The sequence below is a fragment of the Apodemus sylvaticus genome, chromosome 1 (assembly GCF_947179515.1).
Source record: "Apodemus sylvaticus chromosome 1, mApoSyl1.1, whole genome shotgun sequence".
Classification (NCBI taxonomy): domain Eukaryota; kingdom Metazoa; phylum Chordata; class Mammalia; order Rodentia; family Muridae; genus Apodemus; species Apodemus sylvaticus.
Window position 1 is genome coordinate 80,140,348 of NC_067472.1, and position 19,611 is coordinate 80,159,958.

The following is a 19,611-nucleotide window of genomic DNA, read 5'->3' on the forward strand; positions in this document are numbered from 1 at the left end:
ATGTAGAAAGCCTCCTGCATCCTGACTGATTTTTGCCCTGGCACCCTCAAATGTGTGAATGCATTAAAAAGGGGGGGGGGCAGTGTTTTCTGTACAAAGAGCTTTGCCATCATCTGTCTAAAGCTCATGTAGCAGCCTCCAACCAGGTTCATCCCTGGAATACTTCATGCCAAGGTGTTTGAAAAGGGCTTGTGAAAGGCAGATACCATACTAATAATGAGTAGCAGGCATGGACTCCTCGGCAGGAGCTGCAGACTACATACCTGGTACCAGAAACAGGCAAAAAGTTCTGTCCTCTGCTATGGGCTGCTGCCATCATTTCCTCTGGTATGTCTTGCTGGTCAAGCTGTGGGAAAAGGGGCAATTGTTGGTCTCCACAAGAACATGAAAATGCACTCTCAGAGAAGTTTTCAGGAGTGGGGGGCACACTGGGAGCTGAGGCAGGATGGTCACATGTTCAAGGACAACCCTCCCTGCCACTCCCAAATATTGTCTTAAAAATCATTTTGATGTTTTTTTGAAATGGTCAGTTTCATTAATCTGAGTAAGTTCGTTTGTGAGAAAAGGCGGACTTCCTGCTGCTGCTTAAAGGTGTGTTAGAGACTTTTCTCTTGGACTACAGCCACAGTTTGCTTTCCGTTCGTGTTTTAGCATAGAGAACCAGAGTTAACACAAAGGGAGCCCCCAGTGTCCTCAGGGTCAGGCAGCTCTTTAGTCTGGCTCCTTGGGGAGAGGCAGAAGTGCTTTCTGTGTTGGGTTCCACTTTTGTGCTCAGCAGGGGAGCAGGGATGTAGCTGTGAGCGGCTGCCCCTGTGCAGTGGTGGGTTCAAGTGTGGTGTTGTTCACAGTTGAGCGCAGAGGGACGAAAGGAATTTCCCAAGCTGAGATCAGAGTTGCTATGAACGTGGGAAAGCTAGAAGCACGGATGCTGTGTCGGCTCCTTCAGCGGTTCAAGGTTGTCAAGGTAACATCCCTCCATCCCTACACTGCCTCACCTGACGCCCGCCCATGGCGGTACCCGTTGGAGAAGTGGATGCTCTGCTGTCTGTCCGTGAGGCAGCAGCTGTATGAGGCTACTGCATGCTAGGCCTCCGTTCACTGGGGGCTTCTCTGGTTCCACTTCTTACAAACTGAAGCACTGGAGAGTCACAGGGCAGCAGCTGCCCTTGCAGCTCCCTCCTGGGCAAAGGCAGTCAGCTAGAGCCGGCTGCTGTCTGATAAGCTGCCTGTCCTCTCATTAGTGTGATTTGCCTGGCACCTGGAAGTATCAAAGCCACTAACTGAGGCCTAGTGTTCCCTTTTTAATTCAAAGCTGTATCTCCGCTCCTGAGGCTGATATTAGTCAGCTTTCTGTAGCTATAATGAAGTAACTAAGGCAGTTAATTATAAAGAGGAAGGTTGCTTTGCATGTTCTGGAGACTCTAGTCCAAAATCAAGTGGTTCTTGCTGTTTTGGTTCTCTAATGAACCTCGCTCATGAGAAGAGCAGGCTGGTAGAATAAACTCACATCCTGAGCCAGAAAATGGTCCAGGGAAATAGACAAGTACACATAGATGCACACACACTTGTACACACCCTTTGGGAGCACTCCTCAGTGACCTCCTTCAGGTTCTTCCCTTCCTAGTAGTACCACCCTTGCAACTAAAGTTTTCAGACCCTCATTCAGACCCTCTGGTGGGCTACTGTGGCCATTTTACCATAAGGCAGGGACTTATTAGTTGATGTATATATAGCAGGGCTCTGACACCATCCCTAGCATGTGGTGGGTTCATAGAATATATTCTATGGGAATTTCTCCCATAGAGTGATTTCTCCCACTCTATGCTGTGGGATGAGCCCCTTTCCTATTTTAGAAGGCAAGATGATCGTGGATTGATAATGAACCAACCACAGGTGTCTATAGCTGTGGCTGTGTGCAACTGGTATCTGCAGTGTGTGGAACTCTGAGCTCTATATAACCAGCACAAGCCGATTCCTGACTGTCTGTGAGCCAGGTCCAGCATCACGCACAGAGGGTGCATGGAAGATCAAGTTAAGACCCTCTCCTCAAAGAACTCCTAGCTTGAGAGGGCAGACACAGTCTAGATCATGTGCAGTCCTGTCATGGCAGGCTCTGCCAGGAAGGTGCTGTGAGACAGAGAGAGACCACTTGGACCACCCGTATACCTCTAAGTGTTAACACCCTCTGGAGTGTGCTGACACATGTGACTGCCCTAGGGATTCATGGAAGATGAAGGCCGGCAGCGGACCACCAAATACATTTCCTGTGTGTTTGCGGAGGAGAGTGACTTGAGCCGACAGTATGCTCGTGAAAAGGCCCGAGGAGAGCTACTAACCACTGTGAGCCTCGCCTCAGTGCAAGATGAGTCCCTCATGCCTGAAGGTGAAGAGGCCTTCCTCTCTGACTCAGAAAGTGAGGAAGAGAGCAGCTGCGGTGGCAAGCGCAGGGGCCGAGGGTCCCGGGGGCATTCAAGAGCCTCGGGGAATGCTGGGCCTGGCTCTCGGTCTCGTCACTCCACTCCAGCTAAGGGTAAGGGCTGCTTGAAGTGTACGGGGGCATCAGGGCCATACATCCTGGCACAGCTGGCCATAATCAAGGATGTTCAGCTCAGCAAACACATAGAGATCTCCTACATGCTATCATCACACCATTATAGATGCAGAGGAGACTGTCATATGATGTGTCCTGGCTACTTGCAAGGTAGTCTCTCCTTGAATAACATTGTTTTACATGTTTTTACTATTAAAAAGATAAGAATTCTATCAGCTTCATTCCTTCCTTCCGTCCATTCAAGAACCAGAGCTTAGCATACAGAACACGACTATGGAGGTGGGGTGTACAGTCTAATGTTCTCCCAAGTGAGCTATTACAACCTAGTAAACTTGATGTATTTGTTTGAGACTGGATTTTACTACGTAACCCTCCTTGAGCTCACTCACCGTTCATACCTCAGCTTCCTGAGTGCTGAGACTTCAGGTGTATATTACCCTAGACGGCTTCAGCTCCTGGTTTAAAAGGTGTGTAGAAAGTGGGTAGTTGATAGACTGGTGGATCTCACATTCAGCTTTGTACTCCAACACTGTAGAGGGAGCCTGAGGAGGTCCCTGGACTGCCGGCCCTGACGGCCAGGCAGAGAAGGCCTTCTGTTCTCTGACAGCTGTGCCGCTCTCACTGCAGGTGGGTGGAAAGTCCTAACCCTGCATCCACTGAAGAAGCCGAAGGCTGCCGCTGCGGAGAGAGCACGCAGAAGCTCTGCGGCTCGGGATGGCCTGGACACCAGCAGCTCGGCTGACCTCAATGCACCCTTCGACCCTCACAGCATGGACAGTCACAGTGGTGACATCGCTGTCATTGAGGAGGTCCGGCTCGATAACCCCAAGGTTAGTAATAACCCTAGAGGCCTGTGGCACAAGGACTTCAGTCTTCTTGGTTCAGTACTTGAATCCAGGGACAGGAACAGGCAATAGAAGAATGTCACCTGCCAAAATAGTCTGTGAACCAAGTGATGACAGCAGTTCACAGAATGACACAGAACCATTTGCTGCCTCTGCCCCATGCTAGGCCTAGTCCCAGGTTTCCAGTGACCTCTGACAAGGTAGTTTTTTTCACTTAAATTCAGAGGGAAAGTTTGTGTGGTTAATTTTCATAGCCCAATATTTGCTTTGAAGGCAGTTGACAGTGCTTGGACCTTTTTGATTATCACACTTAGGAAGAGGAAGAGGGATGGTCTTGAGCAGGTGGAGGGCAGAATGCTTTGCTGCTGCTGCTATGTCGAGGCAGAATCTCACTGTTGCTCAGCTGTCCCCCACTCCTAAACTTAAGCCCCCGGTGTGGACCAGCAACTAGGTAACTGGCTGCTGCTGTTTTGTTCAGGCTTCACAGCCCAAGGAGCAATATGGAGTCTGGCCTGTGAAGATGAAAGCCAGTGCTACGGGGTGGGAAACTGACCTGCTAAGAGATGGCAGCATGGGCCCTTACCATCTTCTATTCCCCTGCACTGGAATAGCAGCCTGCACCTTGGCCATGACCTTCTTGTAGAGTTGATAGGCTCTGGGTGATTTGATCTAGACTCTTTCCACCCTTTAGTGCTTGCCAGATGCTGCCCAGTACCTTCTATTTGGGTCCTCCTAATCCTGATACAACAGGCCTTCCTCCCTCCCAGGCCAGAGCTCCTGTGCTGTCTGATAAAAACAAGCACAACAACAAAAACACTGCATTTTGCATTCATGGCTCCCTGAAGGGTTTGGCAGGGCACAGCTCTGCTTCTGCAGCTTCCAGTTACTTGTGGCAGTGTCCTCCAGAATGTCACTCTGAGACATGAGGGACAACAGGCTGCTACTTCAGGGAGCTTTCTGAAATCCTCTAGACTTCACTCCCTACTGTGAGAGAACCCTGCCTGACCTGGAGCACCTGTGGTAGGCAGAGAACAAGTTAGGCCCAGCTGTTCCCACATTGTCACCCCGGCACCTGAGATGCATTTCCACTTCCTGAAAATACTAATCTAAGCCATAGCCACCCGGCCAAGCATGCCCTATGGCTGCCACATGATGTCAATAGGTATTCTTTTTCATTTAGGGTTCATGTTCAGACTTTACCACATTTTGCTGTGAAAAAGGCATGGGTGTGTGGTAAGCTCCTAGAAGACAGAAAGACCTTAGAATGAAAGTAGAGTGTCTTAGTCAGGGTTTCTATTCCTGCATAAACATCAGGACCAAGAAGCAAGTTGGGGAGGAAAGGGTTTATTGAGCTTACACTTCCATGTTGCAGTTCATCACTAAAGGAAGTCAGGACTGGAACTCTAGCTGTTCAGGAAGCAGGAGCTGATGCAGAGGCCATGGAGGGATGTTTCTTACTGGCTTGCTTCCCCTGGCTTGCTCAGCCTGCTCTTATAGAACCCAAGAGCACCAGCCCAAAGGTGGTACCACCCACAAGGGGCCCTCCCCACTTGATCACTAATTGAGAAAATGCCCCACAACTGGATCTCATGGAGGCATTTCCCCAACTGAAACTCCTTTCTCTGTGATAACTCCAGCCTGTGTCAAGTCGACACACGAAACTAGCCAGTACAATTGACCCCTTGTCAACTTGACACATAAACACATCACTATTAAGCCTCAACCCTTACTTTCTTATTCATCCCCAAGATCTAAATTACTTTAAAAGTCCCACAGTCTTTACATATTAAAAGTTCAATCACCTTAAAATGTCCAATATATTTAAAATTCAAAGTCTTTTAAAAATTCAAGTCTCTCAACTGTGGGCTCCACTAAAATACTTTCTTCCTTCTAGAGGGAAATATATCAGGGCACAGTCACAACCAAAAGCAAAACTCAAACTCCAATGGTTCAATGTCTGGGATCCAACTCACGATCTTCTGGGCTCCTCCAAGGGCTTGGGTCACTTCTTCAGCTCTGCCCTTTGTAGCACACAGCTTGTCTTCTAGGCTCCAGCTGCCTGTACTCCACTACTGCTACTGTTCTTGGTGGTCATCACATGGTACTAGCATCTCCAAAACTCTGCTATCTTCTACTGTAATTAGGCTTCACCAATAGCCTCTCATAGGCTCTCTTGATGGTGACAAGCCTCTGCTCCTATGCATGACCCCTTCAAGTCCTGGGCCATCAATTGCAACTGAGGCTGCACCTTCACCAATGGCCTTCCGTGGCCTCTCACTGTGCCAAGAGCCTCAGCTGCTCTTCATGACCCCTTCATGCCTTCAAAACCAGTACCATCTGGGTGACTCTTACACAGTACTAAGTCCAGCCACAGCACAAAACACAACTGTGGCTATCGCTGGAACACACTTTTTGTGCTCTCAGAAAACACTTCCAAGAAGATTTTATCTCAGTGATGCTGGTCTCTTAATCACCGATAATTTCTTAGCTCCAGCTAACCAGCATCAATAGTCCCAGTAACACAAAGGTTTGCTTTAGTGGTTCTGGTATCTTGTTACTCATAGCTGATTGTTCTGCCCCAGCTAACCAAAACCACAGAATCTTCACAATCAAAACATGGCCACTGTAAGAGTCTTTAATCTTCCCTTTGAAATTTCACAAGCCAGGCCTCCATCTTTTGCACTGTTCTTAACATTGTCTTCCAAGCTCCTATAGAACTTTCCACTGAGCTCTTAATATTCTAATGGCTTTTCTAGCTCAAAGTTCCAAAGTCCTTCCACAGTCCTCCCCAAAACATGGTCAGGTTGTCACAGGAATACCCCACTATGCTGGTACCAATTTGTCTTAGTCAGGGTTTCTATTCCTGCACAAACATTAGGACCAAGAAGCAAGTTGGGGAGGAAAGGGTTTATTGAGCTTACACTTCCATGTTGCAGTTCATCACTAAAGGAAGTCAGGATTGGAACTCTAGCTGTTCAGGAAGCAGGAGCTGATGCAGAGGCCATGGAGGGGTGTTTCTTACTGGCTTGCTTCCCCTGGCTTGCTCAGCCTGCTCTCTTATAGAACCCAAGAGCACCAGCCCAAAGGTGGTACCACCCACAAGGGGCCCTCCCCACTTGATCACTAATTGAGAAAATGCCCCACAACTGGATCTCATGGAGGCACTTCCCCAATTGAAACTCCTTTCTCTGTGATAACTCCAGCCTGTGTCAAGTTGACACACAAAACTAGCCAGTACAGAGAGAGAGAGTGTGCGGGGGTGGGGGGTGGGGTGGTTGGAGAGATGACTCAGTGGTTAAGAGCATTGCCTGCTCTTGGCTGAGAACTTGAATTCAAATCCCAGTACCTCCATGCCAGTTCACAACCATCTGTAGCTCCAGGGCATCTGATGCCCTCTTCTGACCACCTTTGGTAGTGCATGCATACAGCACATGGATATACAGGAATGCAGGACCACTCATACACATAAAATAAAAATAGATAAAATATTTTAAAAATTTAAAGTTGTAGGTGAAAAGATGGCTCAGCAGCTTAAAGTACCTGCTGCTCTTCTAGAAGACCTGGGTTCAGTTTACAGCACCTACACTAGGCAGCTCACAACCACCTGTGACTCTAGCTCCAGGGGATTCCACCCTCTTCTGGCCTCTGTGGGCATCTGTTCACATATGACAGACAGATACATTACATACACATAAATAATAAGAGAAGAAGCCCCTCCCCCCTCCATCTTTTACTTTCCATCCTGGTATACCCTAGGAAGCCTAGATTGAATTCCCAGTCTGCTCTGCCTCAGCCTCCAAAAGGTTCCTAGATTTAGAGTCAGAAGCCTTGTCCTAGTGTACACTCGTGTGTGTGTGTGTGTGTGTGTGTGTGTGTGTGTGTGTACGTGTGTGTGTATATTTGTTCTATATGATCTCGTTTAGCTTTTTGCCTCTGATCCCTGATTTCCTCTTGAGACCTGAGAGTAGTAATGCTGAACTATCCATGGCCTGACAACAGCCTTAGCGGGGTGCTGGGCTCTTCCCTCCCCCTGGGGAAAGCTAGGTAAACATGGAGCTACTCTTTGCTTTTGTAAGTGTCCCAGTAGGTGATGCCCCAAGTCCATCTCTGAAACTCTAAAACCAGATGATCCTAGTCACCCACAGTCATCAGCCGACAGGTGCCTCTGATGTTTGTGAACCCTGAAATGAGAGGGTAGTGGGGTCTTGTGTAGGGAGCTGGCCTGCAGGATTCTCCTTGAATAGCAGGACCTGACTTTCTTGAGAAAGGAGTGTGCCTCTCAGGTATAGTGTCTGTCTGGTCCTATCCTCTCTGACCCCTGGCCTTATGTTTCTATTATGTAGGAGGGTGGTGGCTCCCAGAAAGGTGGACGGCATGGCTCAGGCCAGGACAAGCCTCACAAAACGTACCGGCTGCTAAAGCGCAGAAACCTGATCATAGAGGCCGTCACCAACCTCCGCCTGATTGAGAGCCTGTTCACGTGAGTGTGCTGCTGGTATCGCTGTGACTGCCCTTCTCCTCCCTAGCAAGGGACCGGGACGCCTTGAGCTGCTGCCTTGCTTTGTGCATTTTACGGTGTCTTATTGTGGTCAATAGGGTGTAGATTTTCAGTCATGTCATCAGCAAGGGTAGACCTAGAGAATTAAAATGCTAGGTGTCTCCGAGCTCACACTGGCTTTTCTCCTGAGTGTTCCTCTTGTGTAGCTGAGACAGGCAGGTGAGAGACAACTTGGAGGATCTGTTTGGCTCATGGTTTCTTGGGTTCTCAGTGTGTTCTCTTGGCTCTGTGTGTGTAGTGACAGGAATATATAGCCAAATTGCTTCTTCACTTTATAGCAGCCAAGAAGCAGAGAGAGGGCAAGGTCTACTTCCTCCTGCAGGCCCCACCTTACAAAGTCTACAGTATCACCATCTTCTGGGTCTAAGTCTTAAGCCTATGGGTTGTAGGGGACATATCACATTTAAACTATAACACTGGGGAATTGTTACAAAGGAAGGGGGACCAAGAAACCTGCATGCAGTCATATTGCAAGAGGCACAGAGAGGACTGTTAGACAGAGGAGCTAAGTTTAAGGTCTGGTCTTTGTAGCTCTTGAAGCCATTACTCTGTGGTGAGGCAGCACCTCCAGAGCTCTGAGACCAGAGGAAGAACCATAGGCAGAAGGGGCCTTACCCTGTGGTCACAAACATGGATTCTTTGGTCTGTCTTTGGCTGGCTGTGCTGCATGGACCACCTCAGATACATCATCACCCTGGCCCCTTCTGTTCTGTGAGGAGTTTGTCTGGGTGTCCTGGTGTCCATATTGGCCCTGGTCTTCTGTGATTAGTGACCTAGAAATGTCACAAGAATCAGAAAGATTGAGAGAGATCAGTAGGATAGAAAGAGCTTCCGACCAAGGAACAAGTGGTTAGAGCTTTTCCTAACTGAATGTTTAAGAAGAATGCAGACCTGCTGAAGATAGGTTTCCATCCTTGCACTCTGTGCCCCTTCCCACATTCCTTTTCATTGTAAAGTCATGTGATTTCCGTTGCTATGGAGCTGATGTGGGTTGTGGCCTTTCTTAGCTAATTTGTCTTCTCTAGAAAGATAGTAGTATTTCATGTTCCAAGAAGGTCATCTTCATAGGGTGTGAAAAATTCCTGCAGTGTTTCCCTGGTTCCTGACAGACCTCTGTGCCCTACATGTGAGAGAGTGACCTTCTCTGCCATCCAGGATTCAGAAGATGATCATGGACCAGGAGAAGCAAGAGGGTGTCTCCACCAAATGCTGTAAGAAGTCCATTATCCGATTGGTGCGGAATCTGTCTGAGGAGGGTCTCCTGCGATTGTATCGGACTACAGTCATTCAGGATGGCATCAAGAAGAAGGTAATCTCTTGGGCTAGCCCTTAGCCCACAGAGCTAGCTCCATGCTATGGGAAACTTTCTGGCCTCGTGTTTGTTTTCATTGTTGTGTCCTGATTGATCTTTCTTATTAGTGATTGGGATATCCAATTGTGCCTCTCAATGTGGAGGGTAGGGATCCTACTGATAGGCTTCCTGTGGACGCTTGGGGCAGTCACTCAAGCATTAGAGCAGTGAGTTGACCTAGCCTGGAACAAGAAGGAAGCAGACCTGTTACGGTTACACAGGACAGTGTTAGGATCTAGAAGGATTGTGGCCAGTCTGGGATATGTCTGTTTCTGTACCACTGTGATGGGAGCTGTTTCCATAGTAACTGTAGCTTAGCAGCTTTGCACGCATCTTACAGCATCAATTTTTCAGGGTCAGAGTAATTGGGATGGTGCACTGGACATTGAGGCTTTGAGGCAAAAAGCAGTGGGACTGTCTTCACAGCCCTGTAATTTCTGACTGGCTTTTCTCTCAGCTCTAAAGGAGCCCTGCTTTGATACTTAGTTTCACTCATAAGTGAACAAGGTCATTTCTGCTTTCACAAATCTTTTTTATTTTTATTTTTATTTTTTTGAGATACACACAGCAATACCATAAAATGACTTAAGAAATAGAGTTAGCTGTTGCATGTAGACAGGACTCATGGGCGTTTATATCTGCTGCAAGTCACCTCAAGATAAAGCCATCAAGTCTCCTTGACATAGCTCCTTCATCCACAGCTATCTGCCATGAATCTACTTGAGAAGTGGCAGTCAGTCATATGGCAGCCTTCCTCACAAAAGGACACTTTGAAGCCCCATCAGCAGGGGGACATCTATGACTTCAGCAGGTTTTCCAGAAGCTGTTCCGTCAGACTTCCTTGGTGTCACTATTGAGGGCAACAAGTCCTCCCCTAGTTTGGGCCTGGGGAGACTTATCTGGTCTCAGGATTGGCTTATCTAGTGCTATTCTATAAGGCTAGCTAGTGAAGATCAAAGCCTGAGGGGGAGGGGATAAGGGTGTCAAGTCAACAGTTAGAGTCACATCACCACAGAAATGAAAGTTCGTGGAAATGGAGCCTCCAGCTGAGGAGCAGCACATGGAAAAGCTGTGGTGTGCTTCTGAATTGGGTTTGAAGTCACTGCTGAGGCTTGTTTTCTAATAGGACTTGCTTGGCACAGGCTGTTGGTGATTGGCTGAAGCTCATGCTCCTATACATCCCCTAACCCTCAGGCTGTTGAGGAATTCACTGCTGGCCTAGGACAAGGGGCCAACAGGAGCTGCCATCTCTAAGTGCTTTTCAGTTTGCTGAGAAGTCACCTAACTGGATCTCATTTGGGTCTTACAAAGAAGTCAGCAGTACAGGCGGATGCCTTGCGCAGAGGTGGGCGTGGCATTTCCTTTTTACCAGTGGGAAGCAGAGCCCAGGGGTGCTGCTGCCTATCCCAGCCCCCACAGCCGCTGCCCTTCACACTGTCGTGACAGCAGCACAGAAAGCTGCTTCTGTGGCACCCGGTCCATTATGTCTCATCACTCATGGCCTGCCTTGCTCCCCTGACCTGTGCCACTTCTGCCAGTGCTGAAGTTAGTGTCCGTCCTGACTCTTACACATCTGCTACTCACTTCCCAGATCTTATCCCCTTGCCTCAAGGAACAGCAACCACTCGTAATTACCCTGCCTGGATTCCCAGGGAGACAACAAGGCAGCCCCGCATCCTCTGGCCGCCGAGGATGCACACTCACCTTCCCAGATACTGTGCAGTAGGAAACTGAGAGGAGCAGGTGTGGGCAGCTGCCTCGGCTGTCAGAGCTGGTGAGCTGTGACAGCCCTGTCAGGGAGACTGCAGGGCCCGTGGTTGTGGTCCAAGACATAGTGACACGCTCCCTAAGTTCAGATGCCTGCAGCTGAAACAGCAAACTTCCTACCATGTATTCTGCCTCACTCACCATGTATTCTGCCTCACTCTGAATTGTGGGTGTGTTGGAAATATCTGCTGTGGAAACTCAGGTCAAACCTGCCCTGCCCTGCCCTCTGGCACACTCCAACCTCTTCCCATAGGTAGATCTGGTCGTGCACCCCTCTATGGACCAGAATGATCCCCTTGTGAGAAGTGCTATTGAGCAGGTTCGCTTCCGGATCTCCAACTCAAGCACAGCAAACAGGCAAGTGGAAGAACTCACAATTAAACTGCCCAGGTCTGCGGCCACTGGAACAGCCTTCCAAAAGCTCTATTACAGTCCATGAGATCCTGGCTTTGCTGGCTAGAGGCTGTGGCTTGTACTCAGCTAGTCTATATGGGGATCCAGTTCTGAATTTGTAATATTCTTTGTTCTAACTTACCTTTCTTTTGTGGTACTGGAGAAGGGACCAGGGCTTTGCATACACTAGGCCAACATTTTTCCACTGAGCCATACTACCTGCCCTGATACTTGTCCATCTGGTAAATGGAACCAGTTAGAGCACTCCCGATTAATGCTTCTGGGTAAGAAACTCAATCTCATTGTGACTCAAGTCCCTTGCTTTCTTGAAGTCTCATCATCTTACCCTAAGTAGCTAAACGCACACCGGTGAGGAGCAGTTTTTAGGTGGCTGGGCTCCTGGTGGGCAGAGGGCCGCTCAGCAGTAGAATTGCTATGGTTGATCACCGAAACTGGCATCTGTGAAGTCAGGAGACAGCACACTGGGTTCCTTTTCCTTCCTGCTGGCTAGTAGTAGCCTCTGAAGGTCCCACATGAGCCCTTCATGTTTTAGAGGCCATTCACAAGTGTCATCTGCCTGGTCCCATGACAGTTGAGTCTGAAACCCCAGGCCTGGCAGATAGTCCTTGTCTTTGCTTCCAATGTGTTTCTGCACCTTATGTTTGGACTGCAGAGTTAAAGTTCCACCAGCCCCAGCACCCCAAGAGGAGGCAGAAGAGGAAAACCAAGAACCAGAAGTCCCAAGTAGATCAACAGACTCTGACCCGAACACATCCTCCAAGCCAGAAAGCACGCGGGTGAAAAAGACAGATGAGAAAATGGGCATAACCCCACTCAAAAATTATAAACCTGTCATAGGTAAGGGGCGGCTTCAGTCACCTTGTCTGCTTTGTTCTGCGCAGTGGTGTATAAATCACCTCTCGGCACCCACACCCTCGTAGCCCATGGTAGCTGTGGGATGAACTGGACCAAACTCAGGCTGGGCTTACTTGAACTCTGCCCACACCTTTCTCCCTACAGTTCCTGGACTCGGGCGCTCCATAGGCTTCCTTCCCAAGATGCCCCGCCTTCGGGTGATGCACCTGTTCCTGTGGTACCTGGTGTATGGGCACCCTGCTGGCCACTCTGGAGAACAGCCTACTTTCCACAGTGAGAGGAAAACAGGCAAGCAGGAGTCCAGCAAACCAGGGGTTCAGCCCTCTTCAGGAGATGACTGGGACACCTCTGAAGCCAAAAACAACACAGAAAGCAGCTCCTGGGAGGCAGAAATGGAACTCTCCACAGAGATAGGTGAGAGCCACGGCTCTATATGTTGGGGTGGAGAGTGTAGGGAGAGACAGATAAGCCAGAGCCACAGGCCTGTTACTAGCAGATGGCAGGGTGAGTCCATTTTCTCCTGACCATACTAGCTACTTAATTTGGCTTTTGATGTCTTCCTAGTGTATGTGGATGAGATCTCATGGATGCGCTACGTCCCTCCCATCCCGATCCACAGAGACTTTGGCTTTGGCTGGGCTCTTGTCAGTGACATTCTTCTCTGCCTGCCCCTCTCCATCTTTGTCCAACTTGTTCAAGTCAGCTACAAGGTACCTGTGATTCTGGGTCATCGCATATCTACGGGTAATGGGGCTGGAAGCTTGTGTTCTGTTTGATCAAGGCAAGTAGTTGGAGTTTGCCCCAGCGGTGAATGAGGAGAAGGGTGAGTGGATGCTGAGGGCCAGTCAAGGGGAAGCATTTCATATGTTTGTTATTCCACATAGAGTAGGGTAGAATTGATAAAAGAGCTGGCTGGGTGGATGGGTAGTCATGTGTACTTCAGATGTCTGGCTAGGTAAGAAGATAATAAATATGTCGCAGCAATAAAACACCTTTTGGAAGCTTGATAATGTCAAAAAGGAGCAAATAGAAATGACCCAAAACCTTATCACTCAAGGGTCATATTTTTGGTATATTTTATTCTAGTCTTTCATGTGTGTGTGTGTGTATGTGTTTCCCTGTTCTTGAAAACTGAATTATGATTATACTCATATACTCATGTCCTCTCCACTTACATACTTACCAGTGTTTTCTATTTGGGGAAGAGAATCAGCAGTCATCCTTCCCTGCTGAGAGGATGCCCCCTTTGCTTCCTGGGAAGGCTTTAGCAGCTGTGTGCCTCCTACAGGACCAGAATGTATTGTTACCCTCCACCATGTGCTGGGTGATCTGGGAGATTGACCCAAGGCAGAGATGGGGAGGTCACAATGTTAAGTGGTTTTTCATGAGTCTTGTGGCTGAGCTGAACCTACAGGTGACCTCTACAGGTGGATAACCTGGAGGATTTTCTGAATGACCCTCTGAAGAAGCACACACTGATCCGCTTCCTCCCCAGGCACATCCGGCAGCAGCTACTGTATAAGAGGTGAGAATAAGTCCCACAAGGTCGGGTCCCAGATGCTCACTCAACTCTGGGAGAAGTGAAAGGCATTGCCTGCCTGCTGTACAGCCTTAAAGGTCTCAGTAGTTCATTCACCATATACATGAGCTAGTCCATTTAGTACTTGATTTTAATAAGTAAAATTTGCTGCTAAGAATTGTAGCTACTACCTACTATGGCTGGAGAGATGGCTCAGTGGTTAAGAGCACTGACTACTCTTCCAGAGGTCCTGAGTTCAATTCCCAGCAACTACATGGTGGCTCACAACCATCTATAATGGGATCTGATGCCCTCTTCTGGTGTGTCTAAAAACAGTAGCTGTGTACTTACATATAATAAAATAAATAAATCTTAAAAGAAAAAGAATAGAACTCATCTATACAACCATTAAAAAAAAAAAAAAGACTTGTAGCTACTGGAGTACTCTGGATTGTTCTCTTGTATTTACTTTCCAAATCAAACCCTAAGGTGACTATGATGCCCTAGGGGACTAGGTATCCCAGGCAAGAAAGAGAAAAAGCTCATGCCTTACACTGGCCTCAGGGCACTGTAAGGTGTGTGGAAGGGACCAGCTGCTGTTTGTTCTAGGCGGTATATTTTCTCGGTGGTGGAGAACCTGCAGCGGCTGTGCTACATGGGGTTGCTACAGTTTGGACCCACAGAGAAGTTTCAGGATAAAGACCAGGTAGTGCCTCCTAACCCAGTAAGATGGGCCTGATTGTCAACCCAACTCCAAGCATCCTGCCCTGGTGCTGGTTCCCGTGTACCTCCTCTCCTGATGGCTGTCTCCTGTAGGTCTTTGTTTTCCTGAAGAAGAACGCAGTCATTGTGGACACCACCATCTGTGACCCACATTACAACCTGGCCCACAGCAGCCGGCCTTTTGAGAGACGTCTCTACGTCCTGGATTCCATGCAGGATGTGGAAAGCTACTGGTTTGACCTGCAGTGCATCTGCCTAAACACGCCACTAGGTATCCTGGCTTGCTGTGCCCCTGTTTGTTTTCCCCTTGGTATGACCAAGGATGCAGAACCAGAAGAGAGCCTGGGGGTTGCAGGGGCCATTGTCATTCAGACCCACTCCCTTAGGCCCAGGGTGTCCCTGGGACTTCTTGTAAAGCCCTGTGGTGGGCCTTGAAACGGGAAGCTTCTGCCCCACCTCAACCCCATTCAGCATCCAACCCTAAGTGTTTTATCTTCACTCACAGCACAAGTTGGTATTTATCCTGGCCTTTATGGTGACTGTGTTCTAGGGAGGAGGAAGCACGGCTCAAGGAACAGTGTGATAGGAACTGTTGAGGCACACAAGGTGTTCACTGCAGAACATTGTGACAGGACTTAGAATCACTTAAGGAGACAGACCACTGCTGAGCAGAGCTGTAATCTGAGGCCACTGGGGCTGGAGAAGACCTTCAGCAAGAGAGGCAGCTTGTGCTGAGGTCTTGAAGAGTGTTGAGGAGGTGTTGGAGGGACGACAGCAGATGAGAGTTGAACGGTTGGAAGCAGACTTGAGTGGGGGCCCTTTAGGAAGTGCAGAGTTACTTGAAGAACAAGAAGCCATGGAGTGTTTACATGCAAGCCATGCAAAAAAGCGACTGACTCCCCATCTTCTGTGCTGGTCATTGCTATTTAACTGTCCGCTCCCGGAAAGCCTACCCAGCATCTTGCCCTGTCTTGTTTCCTCACACACATCTCTTTAGTACCTCTCTGGAGTATTGCAAAGTGCCTTTCTGGAGTGGACACCCTGTATGTGTGCAAGGGCTTGGCCGGGGGGTGGTAGAACCTGCTTTTGATACTCCTCATACCAAGCCCCACAGTCGCCGTCAGAGTTTTCTCTCCACACTAGAGAAACACTGCTTGGGTTTACACCTAGAGAAGGGGCTGTGGCTAGATTAGGGAATGCACACACTTAGGTGCTCTCACACTCAGGAGCTTTAAGGAGTCCAGGATATCTTACTGCAGTGTGTCTCAGGGATGCTTTGGTATTAGTAGTGAGGGACGCTCTTACCACTGTAGGTTAATTCTTCTGTAGTTTATGCCTACATAAAATGTTATGAACCAGTATGTAATTTGCATCAGTTTCTCAGGCCTGGCAGTTGCATTTTTGTCCCTTTTTAGATACGCAGATTTGTCACAGGTTTATTGCAATCATTAAGCAGACATCCATTGTCCCTTTCTCCAACAAACATTTGAAGAGGTTCTGTCCCAAGTATTGTGGAGAAGTGCACTGCATCATAGGATCTGATCATGCTGTGAAGTGGGGGTGTCTGAATTGCCAGAATGCGTGCAGGTCACCTTGATGGCAGGTTAGAGTGCTATCCTGGGTCTGGGCCCTGTCCAGGGATGGGATTTGTTTTGTTTCTGCTTTTAAATGTTTTTTATTTTTTAGTGTACTTTCATTTTTTTGAGATTATTATTACATTATTTTTCCCCTTTTTTTTCTCCAACTTCTTTAACATATACTACCTCTTGCTCACTCTCAAATTCATTGTTACTTTTTCTTTAATTGTTTAATGTGTGTGTGTGTGTCTGTGTATGTATGTAGTATATGTATTTGTCCTAAGTGTAAATATGACCTTCTCTGTTATATGCTGTCACTTGTATGTTTTTCTGGGCTAATCATTTGGTATTGGATAACCAACAGGTGCGCTCTTCCCTGGGGAAGATGCTTTCTCTTGCTCTCAGCATTTCTTAGTTGCTGCTCTGTCTAGGGTTGAGACCTTCTAGGATTTCCTTCCCCTCCGCATTGGGATGGGTATTGGAGCCATCCTTGTTCAGGTCTTCTATAGGCAGCCATGTTGGTAAGGCTTCATCTCACAGCAAACTTCTTATTCCTCTGACTTTTACAATCTTCCCATTCCCTCTTCCATGGTGACCCCTGAGCCTGGGTACAGGATTTGTGTTGTAGGTGCATCAGTTGGGACTGCTTGGGATTGGTTGTAGTTTGCTTATAACAGTCCTTGTTTGTTTCCAGGATAAGTGTCCTTGATGAGAGATGAGAACTACACTTATGTTTGGGTGTTTATGGATTTAGAATGTAGTTAGGGATTATGCCAGCCACTCTAGTAAGAAGTCGTTGTAGGTTCTCCTCCAAGACCTGTGACTTCACTAGCCCTAGGTGGTTGCCTTGGTTTCTAGTACCAGGAATGATTCCCTCTTGTTGAGCAGGCCTGAAGTCCCATTAGAGAGCTGGTGGTTGCTGCCAAGGGGTGTGTGCCGCTGCTGCAGCCTCAGAGGCCTGACACTGTGCTGGTCGCTGATGGTCCGTGGGCATCATAACGGAAAGGTTGAGCGCTGCTGCTTGATGCGGTGCCAGCTAGTCCTCGGGACAGGGTCCAGCTCAGGTCCAGCTCAGATCCTGGGCCCTAGGTCCAAAGGGCCTGGGATCTTTAGCAATAGGAACTTCCCCTCCTGCAGGCAAGGACAACATCAGTAGTCTATAATGTTCTGAAAAGTTCTTGGACAACACCGGCCAACAACTCAAAAGAGGAGGCTTTTCCTGCTTGGCATTGGGATTTTTAGATGGTGTATGGCTCTTGGAGGCAGCATTATCAACCCAGAAGGGATTATTTCATTTAAACTGTATATGTACATAGACTTACATGTATTGTAGGTGTTCTTAAATAACTCTTTACCATTTTTTCAGACACTGATTTCACCCTCTACAGGAGGTTTATCCCCCTCTCCTGCCCTGGCTAAAGCCTGTTTTTACCAACATTCCCCTGCTTGTCCCCTGCTTGTTCTTTTTACTGACCACCCCCACGATGGTGCCATTTTTACTTTCAAGAGGATGTTGTTTAACAAATAGGTCCATGGGTACCTTTAATATGTACATGAAAGAGTGGCCTAAGGTGACCTAAGTGTCACACATCTTCTCAAAGGAACAATGGCCTTATACAAAGTCTGTAATCTCCCTGAACTGAGTTCCTTGCCTTCTGAACCCAGACGGTCAGCACAGCTGTGCAGGATGCTGTGAAGCTGAGCAGGTAGCTTACACAGCACTCGAGCCAAGCCGTGCCACCAAGCCAGTGCCTCTGTGACCATCCACCACCCTCCTGACCAGGAGGGTAGCTTGCCCTGGTTGTCACTTGGTCCCTGTCCTTACAGACTGCATCAGGAGAGATGCTGTCAGAGGTGCCCACTGCAGCTTTCCCCTCTCTCTGCTCCCCACTCCTCGTTCTCTGTGACATTGCCACAGTGACTCCCTTTCCTTACACCTCACAGACAGATGCCCACTCTTCACTCTCCCTCTGGCTGCCAGGAGCTGGAAGGAAATGTGACTGAGCGCTGCTTTGCTTTGGTTCTCCAGGTGTGGTGCGTTGCCCGTGTGCACAGAAGATCTGCCCTGATCCGGGCAGTGACCCAGAAGGCAGCTTGCGGAAGGAGCAGGAGAGTGCCATGGACAAGCACAACCTGGAGCGAAAGTGTGCCATGCTGGAGTATACCACGTGCGTGCCACCCCACTCTTCTGTGTGACCCTAGTCTTACTTAAAACTCAGGCTAGAAGCCATAGTTTGCTTGTCGTGTTTCTGAGCATTACTGTTTTTCTCAAAGTCTATCCATTATCAGAACGTAGAAGTTGGCGATTTCACATGAAAATCAGATTTTTTTTGACTTCTGAAAACTTAACAACTTGCCAACCTAGGGCTCCAAGCTTTCTCTTCCTGCCTGTTCCGCAGTCTCCTGGGAAAGTGTGCACTGTCTCACATTCACATAGAGGCTCTCCCACCCCGGACCCTGGTCCTCGCCCACCAGGAAGGGTTCTTTTTCTCTTTGCCTTGTCTCAGGGGGAGCCGAGAAGTTGTGGATGAAGGCATAGTCCCTGGGGATGGGCTGGGCGCTGCGGGGCTGGACTCCAGCTTCTATGCACACCTGAAGCGCAACTGGGTCTGGACCAGCTACATCATCAACAAAGCCAGGAAGGTGGGCTCCTGGGGACATGTCACCCAGCAACTGCTCTGTCATCACTGTAAAGGGCCTCCTGAGTAGCTGGTGACGCCAGTGTTAAGAGGGGACAATCTGTGAAATATGTTCCTTTTTAGAGGCACATAGAAAGTCTGGGTGACACAATGCCTTGGGAGGAGGGGAGCGGGGTACCCACAGGAACTGAGTGGCTGTAAAGACCCATGGAAGCTCTCAGCTCATGCCAGTGCTGTGTTTACCTTTCAGAACAATACCCCTGAAAACGGGCTCACAGGAAGACTTCAGACCTTCCTGTCTAAGCGCCCAATGCCACTTGGGTCTGGAGGTATGTGTCGGGCATCCGCGTAGAGAGCAAGTAAGAGGCTGCTTGAAGCCAGCACCGCCATGGATCCTGCTGGACTGTGCAGCCTCTGCAGGCACCGTCCTCAGCAGTCCTGTCCTCTGCTTATTTCTAGGCAGTGGCCGTTTGCCTCTCTGGTCAGAGGGGAAAGCCGATGCTGAGCTCTGTGCTGACAAGGAAGAACAGTTTGAAATGGACCGAGAACCTACCTCTGGCAGGAACCGGAAAGTGCGCGGTGGGAAGAGCCAGAAGCGGAAGCGGCTGAAGAAGGAGCCTGTCAAGAAGACCAAGCGAAGAAGAAGAGGTCACCTGGGGACGTTCATGACCTGGGTCTTTGCATGGCCGTGGCCCAGTACACTGTTACTCCCACAGGGCCTGGGTTCATCCTGCAAAGTGTCCATTTTCCCTGTCTGCGGTCCTGACTTGGCTCTGTCCCTAACCAGTCAAAGGATGGGCTGTTTCCCCAAT

General features: G+C 48.7%; 1 protein-coding gene across 1 annotated transcript in view; it reads left to right on the forward strand.

The window, feature by feature from the left end:
- Nucleotides 1-19,611, forward strand: part of Gtf3c1 (general transcription factor IIIC subunit 1) — a 70,294-nt gene that overhangs the window by 29,125 nt on the left and 21,558 nt on the right. The window contains 16 exon segments of the mRNA XM_052199703.1: nt 849-964; nt 2,218-2,530; nt 3,179-3,381; nt 7,740-7,876; nt 9,110-9,263; nt 11,326-11,429; nt 12,139-12,323; nt 12,486-12,755; nt 12,906-13,051; nt 13,769-13,866; nt 14,470-14,566; nt 14,677-14,854; nt 18,190-18,328; nt 18,668-18,803; nt 19,050-19,128; nt 19,259-19,447. Of these exon segments, the coding sequence (XP_052055663.1) occupies nt 849-964; nt 2,218-2,530; nt 3,179-3,381; nt 7,740-7,876; nt 9,110-9,263; nt 11,326-11,429; nt 12,139-12,323; nt 12,486-12,755; nt 12,906-13,051; nt 13,769-13,866; nt 14,470-14,566; nt 14,677-14,854; nt 18,190-18,328; nt 18,668-18,803; nt 19,050-19,128; nt 19,259-19,447 (2,544 nt within the window).